Below are 24,656 nucleotides of genomic sequence, written 5' to 3'. Positions count from 1 at the left end.
ACACACAAGGATGTGGAGGATGCTGTTGGGGAAAACACAACATTCAGGACACTGTTGAGGAACAACTATCCTAGCTGTCTGTCGAGATCTGCTTAATGAGTCTTTCACCTAATGACAACTTAGCCTCTTAGAATGAACAGTTCTCTCTACATCTTCACCGTTCCCTAAAATACACACCTAAAACACCACAACTAATAACTACTGCACAACTGCCAAGCAGATCATTCATCTCATCTGAGATTCCAATTTACAATTTCACTACAGGAATACTCTCTGGGCAGAATGCAAATGAAGTGCCATCTAATTTTATTTCCCTAAATTTCAGGACTCTTGCTAATATTTGCCAGCCTGGTGCTTGCCCTTGGTGACTGACTGCAGTGCTCTGCTCCCCAATTTCAACAGCAAGCTTCGCCCAGTAGCTGAAGCATATGATGTATTTTATTGCTTTATTTCATTCAAGGCTCCTGGGATGGTGGTCGTTGTCAACCTCTTGCATGCAAGGGCCTGAGATGGTCGAGCTGTAGGCTGCATGATTTTGACAACTGCAGGAACAGCCTAGCCCTGCACACAATCTGGCACTTTTACAGCGATTGGATGATGGGGGCATCAACGTACTGAGTTGGTATCATCCATGACATTCCACTCTTCCCCTGCTATTGAGCTCCATTTCAACACACCCAGCGTGAAAGCAGAGTCAAGGAGAGTACTGAGATTACTGAAGTCTATCCAAGCGATTGCCTAGTCTGTCCAAGTTGGAGGAGATAATACAGTGCAATCTGCATGGTTAACAATATGAGCATTTCTGAGAGATGCTATGAATGATGTTACAGGCTTGTCATGGAGGACTCCACTGTAGATGGCCCTGGAGTGGCTACATGCTTCAATGAAGAGTTTCTATTTCATGTATCGGAATCGTATACATGTGGGTTGCGGAATCCTCCACATTAATCGCCATGTGCAAATGGCTTCTATGTATATTCTCCAATTCCTGTAATAATCTATTATGCTCAGAATATATTTTTTTTTAAAAAGCTGGGCCCCTGAGATTTACATACATGTCATCTTCAGCAGAGAATGGTTGTGAGTTGCCCCTCCTGGATAAACTGCCATTTGCTCCTGCTCACTTATACTGTGTGCATCGAGTGCAGTCCCCTCAAAGTCACTGTCTAAATGCCATAGACAGAATATTGCTGAGCTGGTACTTGTCTGGGTTAGGGGGCTGATTAGCAACACTGTTAGAAATGCAGAAGTGATAAGAGTATTCAATAGTTAGAGGGGCTTACACAATCTTTTGCAGTTCAAATTGACAGTTCTGAATGCTGTGTTGCCTCCCAAGTGTGAAGATATGGGACATATTGCATAGACTCGAAAAAAAATTGGAAGACGAGGGAGAACAATGGGCATCATTTTAGCACCCGCTATCGGGTGCGTTCCTGGCGGGGGGGCTCCGAAAATCGGGGAATCCCGGAGCGGGACTGGAGCCCGGCTCCAACCCGCCCACTTCCGGGTTCCCCACTGACGCGCCGGCGTGCGCGCGCAGCCCCCGCTGGTGGGAATCCCGCAGGCAATTAAAGCCAGCGGGATGCCACTTGAAAGTATTTATCTTGCTCGTTCAGGTCGTTTACAGACCTGATTGAGCTGTTTTATTAGGAGGGGTGGGATTTTCCACTGAACTGAGACTGTTTCCCATACTGGGGGAAACACTCCCAGTTCAAATGGACGTGTTGCAGCCAGCAGCCTGTGGCAGCTGCAAAGGTGCATTCGACAGGTGGCCACTCCGTCACATTGGACAAAGTTTGGCCTCCACCACCCTCCTCCTGACAAGAAAATTCACCGACCTGGAACCACAACCCCGGTGTGAGGACACACTTACCTACCTTGCGGACCCCCTCAGATGTACATCTTCTGGATGAGGACCGCCGTAGCTGCAGTCATCACCAGCCTCGCCGTCCACCTCTGACACGTGGAGCTCCACAACAGAGTGCTGTGACACATCCACCTGTAGAGCAGGAGGGAGGGCAACCGCAGAGAGAGATGCATTGCAGAGAGCACTACCCTCGCCACAGGGTCCACAGACCGAGGCTCAGCTTCCTGGACCTCTCTGAGCAGCAGTGCACACGGAGGCTCAGAGTCACTCAACATGTAGTCGTGGACATCTGCAGCCTCCTTCATGCCGAGCTGCTCCCGGCTGGCCCGAGCACCATCTTCTTACCTGTCGCTCTCAAAGTCACCACTGCCCTCAACAACTTCTCCTCCGCATCCTTCCAGGGTGCCACCAGGGACATCGCCGACGTCTCTCAGCCGTCTGCACAAAAGAGCCCTGCAAATACACCTACACCCACTCTGCAGTGACACAATAGGCGGCATCAGTTGTGGGTCTTCATAGTGATCCTCAGGAAAGGGCATTATTGCACAAACCAGACAAGATTCACAAAGACGTGGCAGTAGTGGTGCCAATATAATATGTAATGTGAGTTGCTCAGAAATTAAATATAAGTAAAAACCATGACAAACCCTCAAACACCCTTGTGCATCCCCTTCATGCTCATGACACGTTTGCCTTACGCTGCCTACTGCACATATCTGATGCATGCCCTGTGGCTGCAGCACAGGTAGTGGCAGGTTGAGTGAGGCTGACTGTGAAAGAGATGCACGAGAGGGTGAGTATGAGATAGAGCCATGAGATTGTATGAGGATTGGGTTGAGTGGTAGTGGCGGGATGAGTACTGGCAAGGTGAGTAAGTGCAGGTAAGATGAGGATGAGGTTTGAGTGGGTATGAGGGGTGATGTGACAGAGTAGTGTTGGCAGTGCAGAAGGAGGTGTGGGGTGGGGGCGGTGATGTGGCAGATGGAGTGTAGGGGAATGAGTAAGTGTACTCACTTTGGCTGACCAACTGAGGTCATTGGAGCGCCTCCTGCACTGTATGAAGGTGCGTGATATGTTGGTGGTGCTGGTGACCTCCTCTGCCACCTCGAGCCAGGCCTTCCTGGTGGCAGAGGCAGGCCGCTTCCTCCCGCCCGCCGGGGGGAAGATCTCTGTCCTCCCCCTCCTCCTCACCCCATCTATTGATACCTGGAATGAGGCAGCATTAAAGTGGGAGCAGCCTTCCCCCTGGGCTGCTCCATGCTGTAATTTTTTCTATTTGTTGCAGCACCTGTCAGTGGAGGACTGACCCTTTAAACAGAGCTCCTCCAGCTGACAGATCTTACTGCGCATGCGCAGCCCGCCCGACGCGCAGATCAGCAGTGGGGAACCCGGAAGACAAGGTAAGTGGATCCAATTGGGCTGCGATCGCGCGGGTGGCTGACTAATTTCACCGGCCCCACCGCCGCGAACCCGCAGCTCTGCTAACATCCAGCCCAATAAGTCACATGGTCCTCATGGGATGTAGGCAAAGAAAGGTCTGCAGTACTGAAAAATGAATTTAGGAGATTATGAAACAAGTTTAGGTGCAGGACTTCACAGGTGATAATCTCAGAGTTACTTCTCCAGCCATGCACTAGAATAGAGAACAAGAAGATTAGGGAAATCAATGCATGGCTAAAGGCGTGATGTCAGGAAGAGGGATTCCATTTTGTTGGGCATTGTCACCAGTTCTAAGAGAGATGGGAGCTATTCTGCAATGATGGGCTAAGTCTGAACAGGAAGGGTTTTAACGTATTGGCAAGACGGTTTAACAGCAAAGTGACAAGGTATTTAAATTAGGGAAGAGAGAATGGCTGGGAAAATAAAATCAACCAGCATCAGCTAATAGTGAAAGGAGAAATAGATGAGGATAATATTCATGCAGAAAACAGTTTAGCAAAAGGGATATGGAGTAGAGGAATAGAATCAAATGGACTAGTTATAAACAGAGAAAATAACTGAAGTAAAAGTAGGGGATAGCTTAGAAAAAAACCATGGGAAAAGGAATAGAGTTAAAGAAAAGCAAAAAAAAGGTTAAAATGCATGTATTCAAAAGTGTAAAATGTGGGAAGTAAACTGGGGAACTAGGAGCAATTATTTTACAGGAAGATTTAGACTTAGTAGCATTAACAACTGGCTACAAACTGGATAAGAATGAAAAATAAAATTATTGGCATACAACGGAGGTGAATTTCATGGAGTTCTCTGCTCATCTGCCATAACTTCAGTGGAAGAGCTGTGAACAGCATTTATGCCATTTTTCCGGGGAACTGCCCTCAGTCCCCCACCCCTAGAAATATACTCCCAATATATTTAGGAGGGACAGAAAAGACAAGAAAGGAGAAGGAGTTGCAATATCGATTTAAAAAGGAAATACATGATGTAGGCAAGGTTGATGTTGACAAGAAAGGAATATAGACTGAGACAATGTGGTTAGGGCTCAAAGATAAAAAAGGGGATTTATTACAGGCCTATAAGTTGTGGGAAGGAAATGGAATAGGAAATCTGCAGTCAGATTAGATCGACTGATTGAGCCGAATGGCCTGTTTCCATGTTGTAACTTCTATATATTTCTATGTATTTTATAGAGTGGGTTGTGGTTGGTTATTAAATCTCTGAAAAATTAGCATATTTTTTTCTGACATTAATTAAGGAAGCGGTTTAGTTTGGTAGAGTTGTTGCATATAGTTTTCAATTTATACTGTGTTCACACAGCTACACTGCCAATGTAAGCCGTCTCACCTGCTCTGAGGTACTTGGTGCTTTTCGACCAATCTCCAGACTAGCTGCTGCGGCCATTAATAAGCAAGTCTTTTGACCAATCAGAATGGCTTTATCAACTGAGAGCATCTGTGAAAGCTAAAGACAAATATAATACACACTGAGCAAACAACATGTAGGTGAAATGCAACTTTGGCGGGAGTGCAAAATGGGCAGTAGCAAATTGGCCGACCATTACACACCCCGCCTCACTTTCTTCAATGGAAGTGAAAATCGAGCACGATGTATAATGGGCGGTCTATTCACTACTTGCCATTTTGCGCCCCCACCAAAATTGAGTTTCTCCCCTATATATTTAAATAGTCAATTATAATATGACAGTTTATAATAATGACTGCACTGCAAAATAATTAATTGTATGCAATGCAAATTTTTATTTTCTTTTTTACAGTTCTGCTCACTCATCTGTTATGCTGTTCAGCTCCTCTTCTACACAAGAATAGTGATATTGCAATAGAAATCAGTGTTCTAAGAACAGAGAAAATGTGGAAATTATACAGCAGTTCTGTCAGTATCTGAAAGCAGAAATGTTAAGTTAACCTGCCAGAGAAAGACTCTGGAAACTGGAAGATAGGTGAATCCCTTAATAGGACTGAACAAAACCAAGGAGAGCAGGGAGGGAAGAGTACGACAGATAGAAATTAAGAGTCAGGAATGCTGACCCTTGTCACGGGGAGGCAGTTCCTGGACTGAATTATTAACAGTTTTTTTTTGAAACAGTAGAAAGAAGTGAAAACTGGTGGATGATATGCAAAGATCATCTCAACTTCAAGTTCTACCCAAAATGTTAACTTCCCTTTTCCCTTTCCAGGTACAGAAAACCCTGCTGTGGATTTCCAGCAAGAACAGAGCCAGACTTTTTCTGTAGGTTACAGGAGTAATTCCATGGTCCCAGCTGGGAGGGGACAGAGAATTGGGGCTACAATGTTATAACACTATCGCTAACCTGCACATCCTTCAAATGCAGTTCCCCGCTGGGAGCGTGGAATTATCCCTTATCTCTTCTACATTGTTCTGCAGAAATGAGAATTGATTAAGAAAATATGAAAACAATTTAATAGTGAAGATAATGCTCCAAAAAAGTACTTTCTCTCGAAGGTGCTGACTTCTGTTGGGGCACAGTTCCACAGGCACCCAGCACTCAACAACAACAACAACTTGCATTTATATAGCGCCTTTAATGTAATAAAACGTTTCAAGGCACTATTATCAAACAAAATTTGACACCGAGCCACATAAGATATTAGGACAGGTGACCAAAAGCTTGGTCAAAGAGGTAGGTTTTAAGAAGCATCTTAAAGGAGGAGAGGTAGAGTGGCGGAGAGGTTTAGGGAGGGAATTCCAGAGCTTAGGGCCTAGGCAGCTGAAGGCACGGCCGCCAATGGTGCAGCGATTAAAATCGGGGATGCGCAAGAGGCAAGAATTGGAGGAACGCAGAGATCTCCGGGGGGTTGTAAGGCTGGAGGAGATTACAGAGTTAGGGAGGAGCGAGACCATGGAGGGATTTGAAAACAAGGATGAGAATTTTAAAATCAAGGCGTTCTCGGACCAGGAGCCAACGTAGGTCAGCGAGCATAGGGGTGATGGGTGAAGGGACTTGGTGCAAGTTAGAATACAGGCAGCAGAGTTTTGGATGAGCTCAAGTTTATGGAGAGTGGAAGATGGGAGGCTAGGAGAGCATTGGAATAGTGAAGCCTAGAGGTAACAAAGGCCTGGATGAGGGTTTCAGCAGCAGATGAGCTGAGGCGGGGCGGAGATGGGCGATGTTACGGAGGTGGAAGTAGGTGGTCTTGGAGATGGAGCGGATATGTGGTCAGAAGCTCATCTCAGGGTCAAATAGGACGCCATGGTTGCGAACAGTCTGGTTCTGCCTCAGACAGTGGCCAGGAAGAGGGAAGGAGTCAGTGGCTAGGGAATGGAGTTTGTGGCGGGGACCAAAGACAATGGCTTCGGTCTTCCCAATATGTAGTTGGAGGAATTTTTTGCTCATCCAGTACTGGATGCCGGACAAACGACAGCGTAACAAATCAGAGACAGTGGGAACTACCAAAGTAGCTATTTTTGATTTGCAGACAGTAGACATCAGGAAGGTATTTGATCATGGGGCATACCAATGCCAGGCCCAATCTTATCTCAGCCAATAGACACACGCACGCACACAATTTACAGTAGTAGTCTCCAGATTGTGATCAGGAGCAGGATAGCCTTCTGATTTTCCTTCCCTAGCCCAGGAGACAAATGCAGCAGCCCAGCCATTGCCTAGGATAAGAACACCTAATTCAGTGAAGAGAATGCTATCTTTACCAATTCATCCACCAGGGCAAGTTTAAAAGTATATGTATAGAGAAAAACAAACAAGAAAATCATCAACATAGGGAAAAAGCATGCAGGGAAAGTAGTACATGAGAGTCTTGCTATTTAATTTATGTACCTCTCTTGGCTTTGATTTCATTATCCTCTCTCGCTCTCTCTCTTCACTGGTTTTGCTAGGGGAGGTAGGAATTTCTGCGCTCATCGTGTTAGGGACTAACATTTTTGCAATTTTTGGTATTCCAATTTTATGACTGTATGCTTTTGGCATACCCTGGAACTCATGTATATGATTATCATGGACTGCATGCATGATTTCCTGACATGCGCTCCTGGAAGGTGAAGCTCTATGCTGGGAACGCTCAATCAGAAAATTTACCCTCCATTGTCAGAATCAAGCACTGCCAGGTCAGCTAAAGTTGTAAAACTTCCTCTATACTGTCGCATCAAGCAATTCCAGGTGAGGTACAGAATGTTTAAATGCAGAGTAAAACTTCTTCCACACTGCTCAACAATATGTATTAATCGCAACCTCAGAGAAGCAGCTTTACAATGCCAATGTGATATTTCTATTTCCAACATCACCCATCTGTGTCCTCTCTTTTTCTGAGACAGTTAATTTAGTTGAAATTGTGAAAGTCTTTTTTTGCAAGTTTTAATCAGCTTGGCTCAGCTGGTAACACTATCATTTGAATTAGGAAATATTGGGTTCAAGCCCTGCTCCAAGTTCTTCAGCACATAAACTAGATTCCAGTGCAGCATTGAGTGAGCAGTCCAAACTGAGTCCTTGGGTTCAATTTTAAAAGCAAAATACAGGTGGGTTGGGGGGGGCATTGAAAATTGCCACCATTCCAGACCCTCGGACGAGGGGCGGGCGGCCAACACGCTCCCAGGAGGCGGGTCGGGCCTTAAAACCTTCCAAGGAGGCTTCAGACTTCCATTTTTAACTAATTCCCCATTTCAACCCCGGGGGGCCGGGATTCCCAGGCCTTCTGTTTTATGCCTCGTGAAAGGAAGCGAGAAGGCCCAACCACAGCTTGTTGGCCCGGAGCAGCAGGAGAACTTCCCCCAGGCCCAACAAGCCTACCTGCACCGATTCCCCCTCCCCCCAATCACAGACCCCTGACCCCGATCCTCCCCCTTCAACCCCCGACCGTCCTCAACAATCGCGGACCCCCCGCGATGACCCCGATTCCACCCCCCGCCATGACTGACCCCCGATCCCATCCACACGACTCACTACCCTCGTGCCCACCTGTGCCCCTTGACCATCCATGCCCTCCCCCCCCCCCATCCACGCAAAAAGACTTACCTGCAGACGTCCTCTCCCCAGCTGGTCTCCTGCCCATACTAATGGGTTTCCTGACCTCAAATTGACCCCCCGCCCCCTTCCCGACTCCGTTTGAAAATTGAGCCCCTTATCCAGGTGAGTCAGGTGGATGCTGATGATCCCATGGCATCATGAAGAAGAGTAGGAAATCCTCCTGGCCAACAATCCATCTTCAATAAACATCACCAGAAACAGATTAACTGGTCATTCATCACTGCTGGTGGAATCTTGCTATGTACAAAATGGTTGCCTAAACAGTGGCTGCACTTCAAAGTAATTCACTGTATATGTGAAGTGCTTTGCCATATTTCCGAGATGCATGATAAGGTGCTATATTAATGCAATGCAAGTCTTTACCAGTGTTCCTAATAGTGGCCTTTTAAGGAGCTTATGCAATAGACTCATAATTGAATGCACCGGATTACAAGCTTGGGGATTTTGGAAGAAGACAATTTCAGTTTATGATCTGTACTTGGCCAGGAAGGAAGAGGTAGTACCAATTTTGGATTCTCTCTCACTTATCCTCATCATTTCAAAATAAGTGCATAGTATTTCTACCCTAACTCCAGGCCCTGGATCAAAGGCTTGTGTGTTATATTTATCCCTATTGACCATGAGGGCCAGCTACTGAACTAGATACTGCCTAGTTAAGAGACTTGGTCTGCTTTATTGGTCAAATTTATTAAAATTAACAAGGAAACACTGCGACTTGCATATAAAGACTATGGCCACATACAGTACGAGTAGGTATCCAATTTGTTAATGGACTTGTCACTATGAGAAGATAAGCATCTTGTGGGAGGAGAACACAAACTCATTTTGTGCTCTCCTCTTTTCCTCCTCTCAGGATTTGCCCTGCACTGCAACCTCTGGCACTCAGCTTCTTTTGCCCTATCCTCCCCAATCTTCTTCTAAAACGGCCCGATTCTTTGCCCTCATGAATTAGAAAGTCTTTTTTTTAAATTATGGCACCAATGTTGGTCCCTTTCCCAGCCCCGTTCTTCAGCAGAAGGGATTTTTTTCTTTGGCCTCTTCCCAGCCCCACTACTTGGCCTCAGGTCCCGCTCTCCAGGCAATTTTTTTTTTAAACGATGACATAGCTTATCCTTCACTTACCTGCCCTGATGTTTTTCTTCAGGTCCCAGTCTCCTAGGAAATTTCTTTTAAATGATGGTTCAGCATTTCTACCTCTTCCCGACCCCACTCCCCAAAGTCATTTTATTTTAAAATTCCTGGCTCCTCTCTTTGTCCTCAGGATTTTTTTTCCTTCAGCCTCTTCCCAACGCCTCTCTTTGGCGTCAATCCCTGCTCCCTGTTCTTGCCCCACTTGCAGTTGGAAATTTTTTACAACCCAGCCTTGATCCCAGCAATAGCTTCAGTCTCCATGACTTCCTTCTACTGCTGATCCAAATTCAAGCCTCAGTCCCTGTGGCATTTCCCTCCATCCCATCTGCTGCTCCATTCCGAGCACCAACTTCATCCTCATCCAGCTCAGTCCCAACCCCATTCCAACCCCTAAGGCCTGCTGATTCTTCCTCTGCCTCAAGCCCCCATCGCCTTCACATTCCGCCACTCCCCTCCCCTGCTACCACTCCACTATACAATATATGCTCAGTTCAGGTGTGTTGTCTTAAGCTTTAGCCCAATGTGAAACGGAACAGCTCTACCCTCAGTTCTTCCTCACCCTATCCTCCGACTTACTGGGCAATGCCACAGGAGATTAACTACTGTCCCAGTTGAAAAGTCTCTTAAAGGGACTAAATTTTCTTACTTGCACATCTACTCCATGGTACGTGAAATACAACATATGAAGAAAATAGGCACGGTTGCATGGGTATTTGGAGCAGATTAGCATCATGTACCTCCACTTTTCTGATATCACGACTGCATACTTTTTTTAAGTTTAATATACCATTCATCATTATACATTGTTTGAAAGGAACAGAATAAAATACTCAAGATACAGTTAGTACGCACCTGATAAGAAAGAGTGAAGAACTCCCTCATTCTGCTTGGGCAGTCCTCACATTGCAGAGCTAAATTCCAAGCTTATAAATATAAAGCATATGGATATCATCTGTAATACTTAAGTTTTTTTTAAAAATCAATTTAGTTCATGAACTTTGCAGTTGATGTTACTGTAACAAAAAAAATTATAACTCATCATTTTATGGATCAGTGTTCAAATTTACTGGTATTCCAATCATACCGAACTATTTCAGCCCATGTTGTATCCTGTGCCATATAGCCAAAACAATCTACTCACTAATGACATTGCTAATGGCTCTAAGGGCACTTGAGTTTGAATCTGAAGTAAAAATTGTGGTATATGCGTAACAACATGACTTCATGGCCAAACTTTCCATTCTTTATAAACCCACTTTCAGCAAGTTCGCAATTGCGTTTTGACTCATATATTGCTGCTAATGTAATTTTATATTAACAAAAATGTAGAATGTCCGAACTATAATTTTTTTTTGTGACAATAGACACAATTTTGAACTGCTGCTGTCAAAAGTGGAAGCCATTATACACAGTTTAATTTATAATACACCTGCATTTTTAAAAAAAATGTTACTTAAGTAATCTGCTTACTTTGCAGGTGATGCTTTAGTGCTTAACGTCGGATTATTGGCCTCCTAGAGTCGGATTATCAAGCAGCATAGTCAGAGGCCTGGAAGCAGGATGTTTGACCACCTTCTTGGCAAGAAATGGTCTGAGGAGACCACTGAAGGAAGGATTATTTTTATATAAAAAATAATAAATTAAATACTAAAAAAAAAATCAAAATGAAAGCAACAAACACACTCATGTATGCTATAAGAAAGAGAAGACATTTGTGCTTTAGATAATAACCCATTGAAAGCATCCTTTGTGCAAATAAGACAAATTTCTTCAGCTCATTCAGAATTAATGCAATCCATTTCAATTCCACACCAATTTACACAAGCCAAACAGTGAGGTAGGTCACAAGGCAGCTTCCATCCACCTTAGAGTGGCACCAGTGACTTAAGTGGAGGTCAGCATCTTGGGCTGGGGTCTATTTAGAACACTTGAGGGCCCATTTTCATTTTGCTCACAATGGCAGTGTAACATCAGTGGGGTGGAACTTGGGAGGATGTACTGTACACCTGACATCACTTCTGGTAGGCAATTGTGGAAATGTCATTGAATGGTGGGGAGCTGGCAGAGAAGCTTCCTGTCCAAAATCTGGTGGGCAGAAAATAGAAAGCCGTCTATCTTCTGAATATATAGTACCAGGCTAATAGTGCTTTTTCTGAGTATTACGTTTTGGGATCTCTTATCCATTTTTCCATAGAAAGGTTTTTGGAAAAAAAATAGTTAATATAAATGTTGTGTTTTAAAACAGCGTATTCACCCAAGTTTTTAAAAAAGGCTCTGAGATGATATGTAGTTAAGTTGCTTTGATGTTTCCCCATAGACTTTAAATAATAAGCAATTTGTTAGCTTGTCTTAGTAAGGTTTCTCTGCCAACTAGACAACAGAGGAAAGGCATTGGAGAAGGATGGAGCAGTCAACAATGTCAAAGGCTGCTGAGAGTTTGAGAAGGATGAGGATGGATAGTGCACCAAGGTCACAGTCCCAGAGGAAATAAAATAAAGAAATATATAAATCCATCAGTCTGATTCCAATACAAGTGTTTATATATTGCGCTAGAAGTATTAAAGGAGGAGGGGTGAAATTCAACTTTGGCGGGGAAATGGGATGTGTAACCGGTGGCCAATGCACCACCGTCTGTTTTGTGCCCCCACAGGCGTGTTTTAGGCAGCAGGTGAGCCCCTCGCCCCAGGCAGGCAAGGGCCTCATTGACATTCAAAAGTCGGGGTTCAATGTCGTCATTCTGACCCTGACTACATTTTAACTGGCAGCAGTGAGTTCAACTCCTGGTGCCGGCCTGGCCAGGGAAATTGAGTGACCAAACTTACAAAGAAATTAAATATTTAATGGTTCATAAGAACATAAGAAATAGGAGTAGGAGTAGGCCATACAGCCCCTCGAGCCTGCTTCGCCATTCAATAAGATCATGGCTGATCTCCAACCTCAATTCCACTTTCCCTTGATTCCCTTGGTGCCCAATAATCTATCGATCTCGGTCTTGAATATACTCAACAACTGATCATCCACAGCCCTCTAAGGTAAGGAATTCCAAAGATTCACAACCCTTTGAGTGAAGAAATTTCTCCTCATTTCAGTCCTAAATGACCGGCCCCTTATCCTGAGACTATGACGCTAGTTCTAGACTCTCCAGCCAGGGGAAACAACTTCTCAGCATCTACCTTATCAAGCCCTCTCAGAATCTTATTGTTTTAATGAGATCACCTCTCATTCTTCTAAACTTGAGAGAGCATAGGCCCATTCTACTCAATCTCTCCTCACTGGACAACCCTCTCATTCCAGGAATCGATCTGGTGAACCTTCGTTGCACCGCCTCTAAGGCATGTATATCCTTCCTTAGGTAAGGAGACTAAAACTGTACAGAGTACTCCAGGTGTGGTCTCACCAAAGCCCTGTACAATTGCAGCAAGACTTCCTTACTCTTGTACTCCAACCTACTTGCAATAAAGGCCAACATACCATTTGCCTTCCTAATGCTTGCTGTACCTGCATGTTAACTTTCTGTATTTCATGCACAAGGACACCAACAATCAATAGTCTTTCACCATTTAAAAAATATTCTGTTTTTCTATTCTTCCTACCAAATGAATAACCTCACATTTCCCCACATTATACTCCATCTGCCACCTTCTTGCCCACTCACTTAACCTGCCCATATCCCTTTGCAGATTCTTTGTGTCCTGTTCACGGCTTACTTTCCTACCTAGCTTTGTAACATCGGCAAACTTGGATAGATTACACTAAGTCCCTTCATCTAAGTCATTAATATAAATGGTAAACAGCTGAGGCCCAAGCACTGATCCTTGCGGCACCCCACCAGTCACAGCCTGCTGACCTGAAAATGACTCGTTTATTCCTACTCTCTGTTTTCTGTCTGTTAACCAATCCTCTATCCATGCTAATATATTACCCCCAACCCCATGAGCCCTTATCTTTTGTGTGGCACCTTATCGAATGCCTTTTGAAAATCCAAAGATGCCACATCCAATGGTTCCCCTTTATCTACCCTGCTAGTTACATCCTCAAAAAACTCTAATAGATTTGTCAAACACGATTTCCCTTTCATAAAACCATGTTGACTCTGCCTAATCATATTATGATTTTCTAAGTGTTCCATTACCACATCCTTAATAATGGATTCCAGCATTGTCCCGACTACTGATGTCAGGCTAACTGGCCTGTAGTTCCCTGTTTTCTCTCCCTCCTTTCTTGAATAGTGGTGTTATATTTCCTACCTTCCAATCCACTGGGACCATTCTAGAATCTAGGGAATTCTGGAAGATCACAACCAATGCATCCACTATCACTGCAGCCACCTCTTTTAGAACCCAAGGATGTAGGCCGTCAGGTCCAGAGGATTTGTTGGCTTTTAGTCCCATTAATTTCTCCAGTACTTTTTCTTTACTAATATTAATTACTTTAAGTTCCTCACTTCCATTAGACCCTTGGTTCCCCACTATTTCCAGTATGCTTTTTATGTCTTCTATTGTGAAGACAGATACAAAATATTTGTTTAACGTCTCTGCCATTTCCTTATTACGCATTATAATTTCTCCTGTCTATGCCTCTAAGGGACTCACGTTTACTTTCGCTACTCTCTTCCTTTTTACATACTTGTAGAAGCTCTTACAATCCGATTTTATATTTCTTGTTAGTTTACACTCATATTCTATTTTCTCCCTCTTTACCAATTTTTTGGTCATCCTTTGCTGGTTTCTAAAACTCTCCCAATTCTCAGGCTTACTACTCTTCTTGGCAATATCATAAGCTTTTTCTTTTAATTTAATACTATCCTTAACTTCTTTAATTAGCCACAGATGGATCACTTTTCCCATAGAGTTTTCATTTCTCAATGGAATGTATATTCATTAAGAATTATGAAATATATCTTTAAATGTTTACCCTTGCTTATCTACCGTCAGATCTTTTAATCTAATTTCCCAATCAACCTTAGCCAATTCGCTCCTCATACCTATGTAATTGGCCCTGTTTAAGACTCTAGTTTCGGTCTTAAGTACATCACTCTCGAACTCAATGTGAAATTCTATCATATTATGATCACTCCTCCTCAAAGGATCCCTTACTATGTGATTACTAATTAACCCTGTCTCATTACACAAGAGAAGATCTAAAATGGCCTGTTCCCTGGTTGGTTCCACGACACATTGTTCTAGGAAACATCTCGAATGCATTCCATGAACTCATCCTCTAAACTACTTTTGCCAATTTGATTTGCCCAGTCTATCTGAAGATTAAAGTCCCCCACGATTATTGCATTACCCTTGTTACAAGCTCCTCTTATTTCTTCATTAATATTCTATCCAACAGTATAACTACTGTTAGGGGGCCTTTAAATTACTCCTACCAGTGTTTTCTGCCCCTTGTTATTTCTTATCTCCACCCATACTGATTCTACTTCCTGATCTTCCAAGCCAAGATCCTTTCTCACAACTGAATTTATGCCATCCTTTAATATCAGGGCTATTACCACTGCACCCCCACCCCCCACCATCCTTTTCCATTTTGTCTGTCTTTTAGAAAAGTCAAACACCCTGGAATATTTAGTTCCCAACCTTGGTCACCTTGTAATCACGTTTCAGTAATGGCTACTAGATCAAACCCATTTATCTCAATTTGTGCCATTAATTCATCTATCTTGTTACGAATGCTTCGTGTATTCAGGTGAAGCACCTTTAATTTTAACTTTTTACTATTTTTCCCTGATTTGACCTTATTCACTGATGCACTATTACCATTAAACTCTCTGTCCCTTCGTGACACACTCCGCTTATCTTATCCCAAATCGCTACACTGCTCTATGGCCTTAACTTTTCTGGGAAAGATTTATAAATTTACCCTTATCTGAACCCAACCCCCCCCACCCCACCCCACCCCCTCCTTCTTTACTTTAAAGCCCTATCTACCACCCTAGGTATTCGATTCACTAGGACACTGGTCTGAACCCGGTTTAAGAGCTGCCCGTCCCAAGGAAACAACTCCCTCTTATCCCAGTACTAGTGCCAGTGCCTCATGAATCAAAACCCCCGTCTACCACACCACTCTTTGAGCCAAGCATTTACCTCTCTGATCTGTTTGACCCGATGCCAATTTGCACGTGGCTCAGATAGTAATTCAGAGATTATTACCTTTGAGGTTCTGCTTATTAATTTTGTCCCTAGCTCCTCAAACTCCCTCAGCAGAACCTCATTCCTAGTTCTACCTATGTTGTTGGTTCCTATGTGGTCCACGACAACTGGATCCTCCCCCTCATGCCCCAAGTTCTTCTCCAGCCGTGAGGAGATATCCTTAACCATGGCACCTGACAAGTAACACAGCCTTCGGGACTCCCAGTCGCAGCTGCAGAGAACAGTATCTATCCCCCTGACTATACTATCCCTTACCACTACCACATTCCTTTTTACTCCCTCCACTTGAATGGCCTCCTGTACCATGGGGCCGTGGTCAATGTCCATCAAGTACCTTGCACCTGTTGGACAAGGCCAAAGGCAGAGGCTCCTCTATCACTGCATCCTGTGTCCCCATACCTGCCTGACTCGCCATCACATCCTTCTGTCCTGACCACTGACCAAATCCAAACTACTACTAACCTAAGCGGTGTGATTGCCTCCTGGAGCAAAGTGTCCAGATAACTCTCCTCCCTCCCTGATGCATCCCAATGTCCGCAGCTTGGACTCCAGGTCAACAACTTTGGGCCAAAGTTCCTCGAGTTGCAGACACTTACTGCAGATGTGGTACAGCAATGGGCACTTAGTGGAAGTGATTTGATATTTTAAAAATCAGGTCTCAGCCTTCGGACAGTGGAATTTTCCTAAAATTTGACGGTGCACTTTTAGTGCTTAGTATTCAACAAATAGCATTCTCTTACCTATTTTTCGAAACCAATTGGCTTCACTACTTTTCAACTCAACAGCCATCTTCCCCTCAGCCAGCTGAACTATCAGTTTCTTATGAGCTGCAACAAAAGCACAAATAATTTTTGTACAGCAAAGTCACTGTTATCAATTGTAGGATAACTTAATTGAGCATGCTGTTGTAATATTTACACGGTGTATATGCTCTTCATAACAGTGTGAATTTTTTTTGCAACTCCTTTTGATCATCCCTAATAAAGTGAAACGTATGGTATAAAGTTACAGAAAATACCTCAGAAGTATTAAAAACTGCCAATTCTGAATTATCTACATACAATACCCCAACTACAACTGTCAGTACACCAACAATTCATCACAGCAGCTACAAGATGACACTACATTAACTGTTAGCTAAAGATGAGAGGAAAAAACTGCAAATGTAGGAAATCTGAAGTAGAAGCAAAAAAAAATCTGGAAATAAATAGAAGTGTCAGTTAGAAATCCTTCATCAGACTCTGAAGGTTTTCTACCCAAAGTGATTGATCTATATTTTCACTTTTCAAATGCGGACAGACCTCTTATTTTAACTTCAAGCTTTGTTCACATTTATTTAATTTTTCTTAATGAGGCTTCAAATGTTATCATATAACATTAATTAGCCATTTTACAACTAGAGCACCACATGGTAAAAAATGTTCTGGTTACCAAGTGTATCAACATTATAAATGCATTCTAAAAGAATGCTCAATTACAATGTGACCACACAAAGCAACCACACCAGTTCTTAATCCCACAATGGTTCCAATATGACATGGCATTTAAACAACTTGTGCAACTGTCTGTATTTAACATATGGCTGATAACAGGACACAGAATGTGCTCTGGGTGGGGGACTTCAATGTCCATCACCAAGAGTGGCTCGGTAGCACCACTACTGACTGAGCTGGATGAGTCCTGAAGGACATAGCTGCCAGACTTGATCTTCGGCAGGTGGTGAGCGAACCAACATGAGGGAAGAACCTACTTGACCTCGTCCTCACCAATCTACCTGTCTCCACACAGGACACTATCCAATGGTTCAATGAGCAGTGTAGAAGAGCATGCCAGGAGCAGCACCAGGCGTACCTAAAAATGAGGTGCCAACCTGGTGAAGCTACAACACAGGACTACATGCATGCTAAATAGTGGAACCAACATGCCATAGACAGAGCTAAGCAATTCCACAACCAATGGATCAGATCAAAGCTCTGCAGTCCTGCCACATCCAGTCGTGAATGGTTGTGGACAATTAAACAACTAACAGGAGGAGGAGGCTCTGTAAACATCCCCATCCTCAATGATGGCAGAGTTCAGCACGTGAGTACAAAAGAAAAGGCTGAAGCGTTTACAACCATCTTCAGTCAGAAGTGCCGAGTAGATGATCCATCTCAGCCTCTGCCCCAGATCACCACCATCACAGAAGCCAGTCTTCAGCCAATTCGATTCACTCCACGTGATATCAAGAAACATCTGAGTGCACTGGATACAACAAAGGCTATGGGCCCCGACAACATCCTGCTTGTAGTGCTGAAGACTTGTGCTCCAGAACTAGCTGCGCCTCTAGCCAAACTGTTCCAGTACAGCTACAACACTGGCATCTACCCGACAATGTGGAAAATTGCCCAGGTATGTCCTGTCCACAAAAAGCAGGACAAATCCAATTACCGCCCCATCAGTCCACTCTCAATCATCAGCAAAGTGATGGAAGGTGTCGTCGACAGTGCTATCAAGCGGCACTTACTCACCAATAACCTGCTCACTGATGTTCAGTTTGGGTTCCGCCAGGACCACTCGGCTCCAGACCTCATTACAGCATTGGTCCAAACATGGGCAAAAGAGCTGAATTCCAGAGGTGAGGTGAGAGTGACAGCCCTTGGCGCCAAGGAGCCCTCGTAAAATTGAAGTCAATGGGAATCAGGGGGAAAACTCTCCAGTGGCTGGAGTAGTACCGAGCACAAAGGAAGATCGTAGTGCTTGCTGGAGGCCAATCATCTCAGCCCCAGGACATTGCTGCAGGAGTTCCTCAGGGCAGTGTCTTAGGACCAACCATCTTCAGCTGCTTTATCAATGACCTTCCCTCCATCATAAGGTCAGAAATGGGGATGTTCGCTGATGATTGCACAGTGTTCAGTTGCATTCGCAACCACTCAGATAATGAAGTAATCCGTGCCCGCATGCAGCAAGACCTGGACAACATCCAGGCTTGGGATCATAAGTGGCAAGTAACATTCGTGCCACACAAGTGCCAGGCAATGATCATCTCCAACAAGAGAGAGTCTAACCACCTCCCCTTGACATTCAATGGCATTACCATTGTCGAATCACCCACCATCAACATCCTGGGGGTCACCATTGACCAGAAACTTAACTGGACCAGCCATATAAATACTGTGGCTACAAGAGCAGGTCAGAGGCTGGGTATTCTGCGGCGAGTGACTCACCTCCTGACTCCCCAAAGCCTTACCACCATCTACAAGGCACAAGTCAGGAGTGTGATGGAATACTCTCCACTTGCCTGGATGAGTGCAGCTCCAACAACACTCAAGAAGCTCAACACCATCCAGGATAAAGCAGCCCGCTTGATTGGCACCCCATCCACCACCCTAAACATTCACTCCCTTCACCACCGGCGCACAGTGGCTGCAGTGTGTACCATCCACAGGATGCACTGCAAGGCTTCTTCGACAGCACCTCCCAAACCCTCGACCTCTACCACCTAGAAGGACAAGGGCAGCAGGCACATGGGAACAATACCACCTGCACGGTTCCCCTCCAAGTCACATACCATCCCGACTTGGAAATATATCACCGTTCCTTCATTGTCGCTGGGTCAAAATCCTGGAGCTCCCTACCTAACAGCACTGTGGGTTCACCTTCACCACATGGACTGCAGCAGTTCAAGAAGGCGTCTCACCACCACCTTCTCAAGGGCAATAAATGCTGCCCTTGCCAGCGATGCCCACATCCCATGAACGAATAAAAGGAACTTGTGCAACTGTCTGTATTTATCATATGGCTGCTAACATTGTGGATGGAAATGCAGCAGCCAATTTGCACACAGCAAGCTCCCATAAACAGCAATGAAATAATCTGCTTTAGTGAGCTTTATTGAGGGACAAATATTAACCCGGACACCAGGAGAACTCCCCTGCTCTTCTTAAGAAAGTGCCGTGGGATTTTTTACATCCACCTGAGAGTGCAGACAGGGCCTCGGTTTAATGTCTCATCTGAAAGACAGCACCCCCTCAGTACTATACTGAAGTGTCAGCCTGGATTATATGCTCAAGTCTCTGGGGTAGGGCTTGAACCACGATCTTCTGACTCAGAGTCGAGAATGCAGTGTAAATAGGCTCAAACAGTCCTGGAGAATATATAAAGATTTTTTTTTAAATGATTGCACAGGTCTACTAGAAAACAATTAACTGAATTGTCGAAACTAGCCTTTTACATTCAGAGGGCCTTTTACATTCAGAGGGCCTACTGGGTGCCAGGGACGCTCAGGCATGCCAAATGACAGGAAATACCTCATATTACCACCACCCCAAAATCAGCCTGAAATTTTGACTGGTGGAAAACAGGCAGAGACCCGGATTCACTGGATCCCATCCCAAATTCTACCACCTCTCGCCCCAATAAGGGCGGCTTTGCACCCTCAGGTCCAAAAAATATTGGAGCTAATGTGTCCCCATTGCATATTATTGGTGTATCATATGAGAACTTAATATATATATCTAGCATACATGCACTTTTTATGGTAATGTGTAACATTTTTTATGTTAATAAACCTTTATTATGTTTCAGTGAATTATATTCTCTTGTGAAAGCATGAAACATTTTGAATTTAATAAATCTAGTTAATATAAATTACTAATGTCAAATGTCTTTGAAAAGTAGCAATGAACACAATAAGCATTACATATGTCAGCTTAATACTTATACATATCCTGCCGAAAGTTTACATTTGTTCGTAGCAGAAATACTCAGCCAGCTTTGTAAATGATATACAAATTCCACTAATCATCTAGATTATTACAGCATGGAAAGAATAATACATCAAATACTGTGCTTGGAAAATGACAATAGGCAACTCTTTTACCTCTTCACTATTTGCTTCAAAATTTACATCTAGGTTTGTTTTTTTCCCTGTTGCTTCCATGAGCGGCATTTATTTAGGGGGCTCATTCATGAACGAACCTCAAGTAAGATTTAGACAAGAACGATTTATTTCCTGCATTACGACAGATGTATGCAACAGGTATTAACTGCTTCAGCAAGAAATCTATCAATCTGTTGAAAACCTAAAGATCTGTTTAAATATATAGTATAGGTATGTGAGTAGCAGGGTAAGGCTAAAAAAAGATGGATGCATGGTTAGATAGAAGTTTGAGCTCTACAAAAAAGTACCGAGAGAGATGATTGAGTACTACGTGAAATATACAGTAGACTATGGAAAAGATTAATATAAAGCATGATCAGACCCCTGCAAATGGACGACTCACCACCTCCCCCCCACTCCGATGTGGACCCCCCTGATGTCCGACCCCACCCTGATGGCCAACCCTCCCTCCGAGATCCCTCCCTACCTCCAACTCCTTCCGACCTCCGATCTTCTGGTGACCTGATCAACTCCCAGCCCACAATCTGCTCCATGGTCCCCCCGCAACCCCCCCATGGCCTCCATGGCACCTCCCCACCCATGTCCTCCATGGCCCCCTCACCTCCCCTGATGTCCTCTTCATCCCTGATTCCCGCCCGACAGCCAGCCAGCCTGTCAATCAGGCTGGCTGCCAGGTGTGAAACCCGGAAGTAAAATTTATTGCTCTCAATGAGGTCACAATCTCAGATGGTGACTCGCCAACTTTACTTCTGGGTTTTGTGTCCGATTATCTTCCCCCCGCTCCTTTCCCGGCTCCATGTAAAAATCATGCCCAATGTATTGTGTTCACCTGTTAAAGTTGCATGCATAATTTAAAGACTTTAGTAATTTAACTGAAATGGTTTTCAGCTGAAGTGTTACAATACAGTTGCAATATCCTCTGAACATAAGATCCTCTATTTGTGCTTACCAGTCTTCAAATACGATAAAAGGGAGTCCAGGCGTTCATGTCTGCCAAAAGAAACAACAAGGCATTTATAGTTAGTTGGTGAGGGTAAATTTTTTTTTAAGAAAGTACGTTTTTCTTCCAAAACATATCCATGGCTACTTGTGCAATTTTAGATATACTTGTCGAGATCAGGAATGTTCAACTTTGTGGAGCAGCAGGCCAGAACCATGTACTGCAACTCATAAGTGACTTGCATACGATTAAATTGCTTTTGAGTCAGGCAGAATCATGATTTGTACAATATTGAATAATTACTCACATTTAAAAATACACTCCAAAACTCCCTCCTCAGTCCTGCTTCCAACTTCCAGATTGGAGCTCATCTCAGCATTCACAAACCCCTAGACTGTACTCCCAGTGCTCCCTAATTCTAGAACTACCACAATTCTCCCAAGTCCGGAGACCTCTCTCCCCAACACCCTCAGATTCAAGGATCTCTATCCCAGATGCCAGAAGCTGCCACTGTATTCCTAGAACCTCCTTCTCTAGCATTCTTGGAACCCTGGGACCCTCCTCCCCAGTGCTGCCAGACCCTAGGACCCATAGCCTCAAAATACTGCTAGTCCCGAAGACCTCATCGTAGTCCTGCAATCAGGACCCCCCTTCGCAATGCTCCCTGCTGATGGCAGTGTCCCTGGTAATACTACTCAGCATACCAGCCTTGTTATTATAAAACCTCTGACTCACCATGAGCAATGCTATGGGAGAACTGCTAGTAAGTTTTTGAACTTTCTATTTACAATGAATTAATATTCAAGCAAAAGGATATTAATAAATTTATTTGAACTACAACAGCTTAAAATTAATATTATCGTAGCTATACAAATCAAATACATAATACAACTGGTTGATCTCCTGCGGCATTGCTCAGAGACTTTTTTTTAAAAGATGCAGAACTGAGACTTCTGAAAAATAAAGTTAGCAGAAGCAAGAGTATAGAAGAATGTTGAAGTCTGGCTCCCTTAAAAAAGGAAACGCAACCGAGTCTATGTAAAGAAAGAAGCACCAGGGCTACTTAAAAAACAGAATTGGGTCTATGGGGGAAGAAAGGGACCACAACCGGGGGTCATTTAAAAATGAAAAAAAGTAGAACAGTAGTAATTTTTCAAATAAGAAACACAGATGGGGCTTTTTCAAATAGTGAGTACAAGAACAACAATTTTGAAAGGGCACAATGGGGGCAATTTTTAAAATAAAGTACACAATGAGGGCAATTTAAAAAAAACACCAGAACTGAGTTTTTATTTTAAAAAAGGAGAGAAGCTTATTTTAAAAGAAGATAGGGGTATTTTTTAAAAAAAGAGCACGAGAACGGTTTTCTTTTTAAAAAAAGAGAGAAGGTGGAGAGAAGCTTCCCAAAGTCTGGTTGGATGTGCTCCAGGCATTGGTGCGTGATTTTGTTAATAAAGTCTAGCGGGTGGGTTGGAAGCACTGGAGACCTCAAGTGGCAGAAAAAAAGCTGATGGCACATATGAAGGCCCAGGGTCTGATGCTTAGGCAGAGTGCAATGTTGGGAGCACTAGGGAGTGCTTGCCCCCTCCTTATGACAATGACCTTGTAAATGATGGGCATAGGCTACGCCCCCACAAGACCATCCCAGAAACTTTGGCGCAAGGCTGGAACCCAGTGATAGAGTGGACGTCTGCATGAATGACCACAGATTTTCAGGGACCATGAGCATGATTTTGACCCCGAGCCAGGAAGGGGGCGGGGAAGTCAAGTTGCAGACAGGAAACCCGGAAGTACGATTTTGCCGTAAGGACGTCTTTTATTTATTTTTTTGTCGGTTTGCTGTCCGACAGGCTGGCCCCAGTCAGAAGGGGAAGCAGCCAGGGAGAGGACGTGAAAAGGTAAGTCTTTGATTGTATGGATTGGGGAAGGGCATGGGGGGCATGGGTGGACATGGGGGCACGTCAGTCATGGGGGGGAGGGATCGGGGGTCAGTCATTGGGGGGAGTGTCGGGCCCAGGGGTCTTCGTGGGGGTCCGCGATCGGGGGAGGTTTGCGATTGTTTTGGGAGGTAGCTGCAGGTAGGCTTGTTGGGCCTGGGGGAAGCACTCCTGCTCCTCCAGGCCCACAAGCTGTGCCAGAAGGGCACTTACCTACAGTTTTGGCCTTCTCGCCTCCTCTCACGTGGCGTGAAGGAGAAGGCCCGGGAATCCTGGCCCCCATAGGTTGAAACTGCAAAATCTGTAAAAATGGAGGCCTGCAGTCTCCTTGAAAGATTTTAGTCACCAACCTGCCTGCTAGGAGTGGGTTGGTTGCCCGCCCCCAACCCACCCGTTTTTCAATGTTAAAATCGTGCCCCGTGTCTTTTTCTTTAGTTGGTTGGCACCAGCTATTACTGACTAGGAATTCACTGTTGAGATCAACAATGGTAAAATATCAATCTTGATTGGCACTGATGGAATTCCCATTGATGCATAAGTCAGTGGCAACCAGCATGGAAATGTCTCTACACCCTTCATCAGTGAACAGTAGTACACCTCATGCTTTCTCCAGAACTAACATTATTGAATCTTGCTGAACAGTACACTGTGGGGCAGTAACAGTGGGAATTGAAGAGCGGCTGTGCTGTTAATTTTGATTACTGCGAATAAAGTCCTGCAAAATGACCTCCAGGACACTGCAGTTGGTCTGAGTAGCTAGAAACAAGAAACTATATCATTCTTCAATGAGAAGCATTGTAAGCAGCCTATCACAGTAAAAGCGCAACCACCTTCAACACAGTACTTAAAGAGAAAGGACACAACTAGAACTGAGATACAACCAGATCATAGATGCAGTGAAGTTACCTTGTGTCCTTATCATCTGTGTCTGTAATAGATGGCACAAGGCGAATTAAACATCTGTTTAAGGTAAAGGGAATCAAATGAAAAATCTGGAATTATTTCGGAATTTCTGCAGATAGAAACTTGCTTAACAATTGAAAGTATATGTTTACAATTCTTCACATTTTTAAAAGCCTGCCACTCCTTTAAGCATCAAATCTCCATAATTTTACGGTCAAAACCATCAAATAATTAAAGACTAAAACTTAAAGTAGATAACCTGCTTATTTTTGGTATAAATAGAGCCAAAAGAACACTTTCAAATGACAAATTTTGTTGATGTCTGAGCTTATTCAGGACAAAGTATGTAGTTCCTTTATAGTGGCAAGTCTTTTACATCTGTCC

General features: G+C 44.0%; 1 protein-coding gene across 1 annotated transcript in view; it reads right to left on the bottom strand.

Annotated features, from left to right (window-relative positions):
- The window catches only part of tex11 (testis expressed 11), a 120,386-nt gene that overhangs the window by 22,942 nt on the left and 72,788 nt on the right, over positions 1 to 24,656 (bottom strand). The window contains exons 19-23 of the mRNA XM_067996730.1: positions 24,276 to 24,329; positions 21,442 to 21,482; positions 16,351 to 16,437; positions 10,305 to 10,375; positions 4,649 to 4,765 (exon numbers count right to left, since the gene is read on the bottom strand). Coding sequence (XP_067852831.1) covers positions 4,649 to 4,765; positions 10,305 to 10,375; positions 16,351 to 16,437; positions 21,442 to 21,482; positions 24,276 to 24,329 — 370 coding nt within the window. The remainder of the gene's footprint in view (positions 1 to 4,648; positions 4,766 to 10,304; positions 10,376 to 16,350; positions 16,438 to 21,441; positions 21,483 to 24,275; positions 24,330 to 24,656) is intronic.

Source organism: Heptranchias perlo, chromosome 15, assembly GCF_035084215.1.
Source record: "Heptranchias perlo isolate sHepPer1 chromosome 15, sHepPer1.hap1, whole genome shotgun sequence".
Classification (NCBI taxonomy): Eukaryota; Metazoa; Chordata; class Chondrichthyes; order Hexanchiformes; family Hexanchidae; genus Heptranchias; species Heptranchias perlo.
This window is presented reverse-complemented; position numbering and strand designations above follow the sequence as displayed.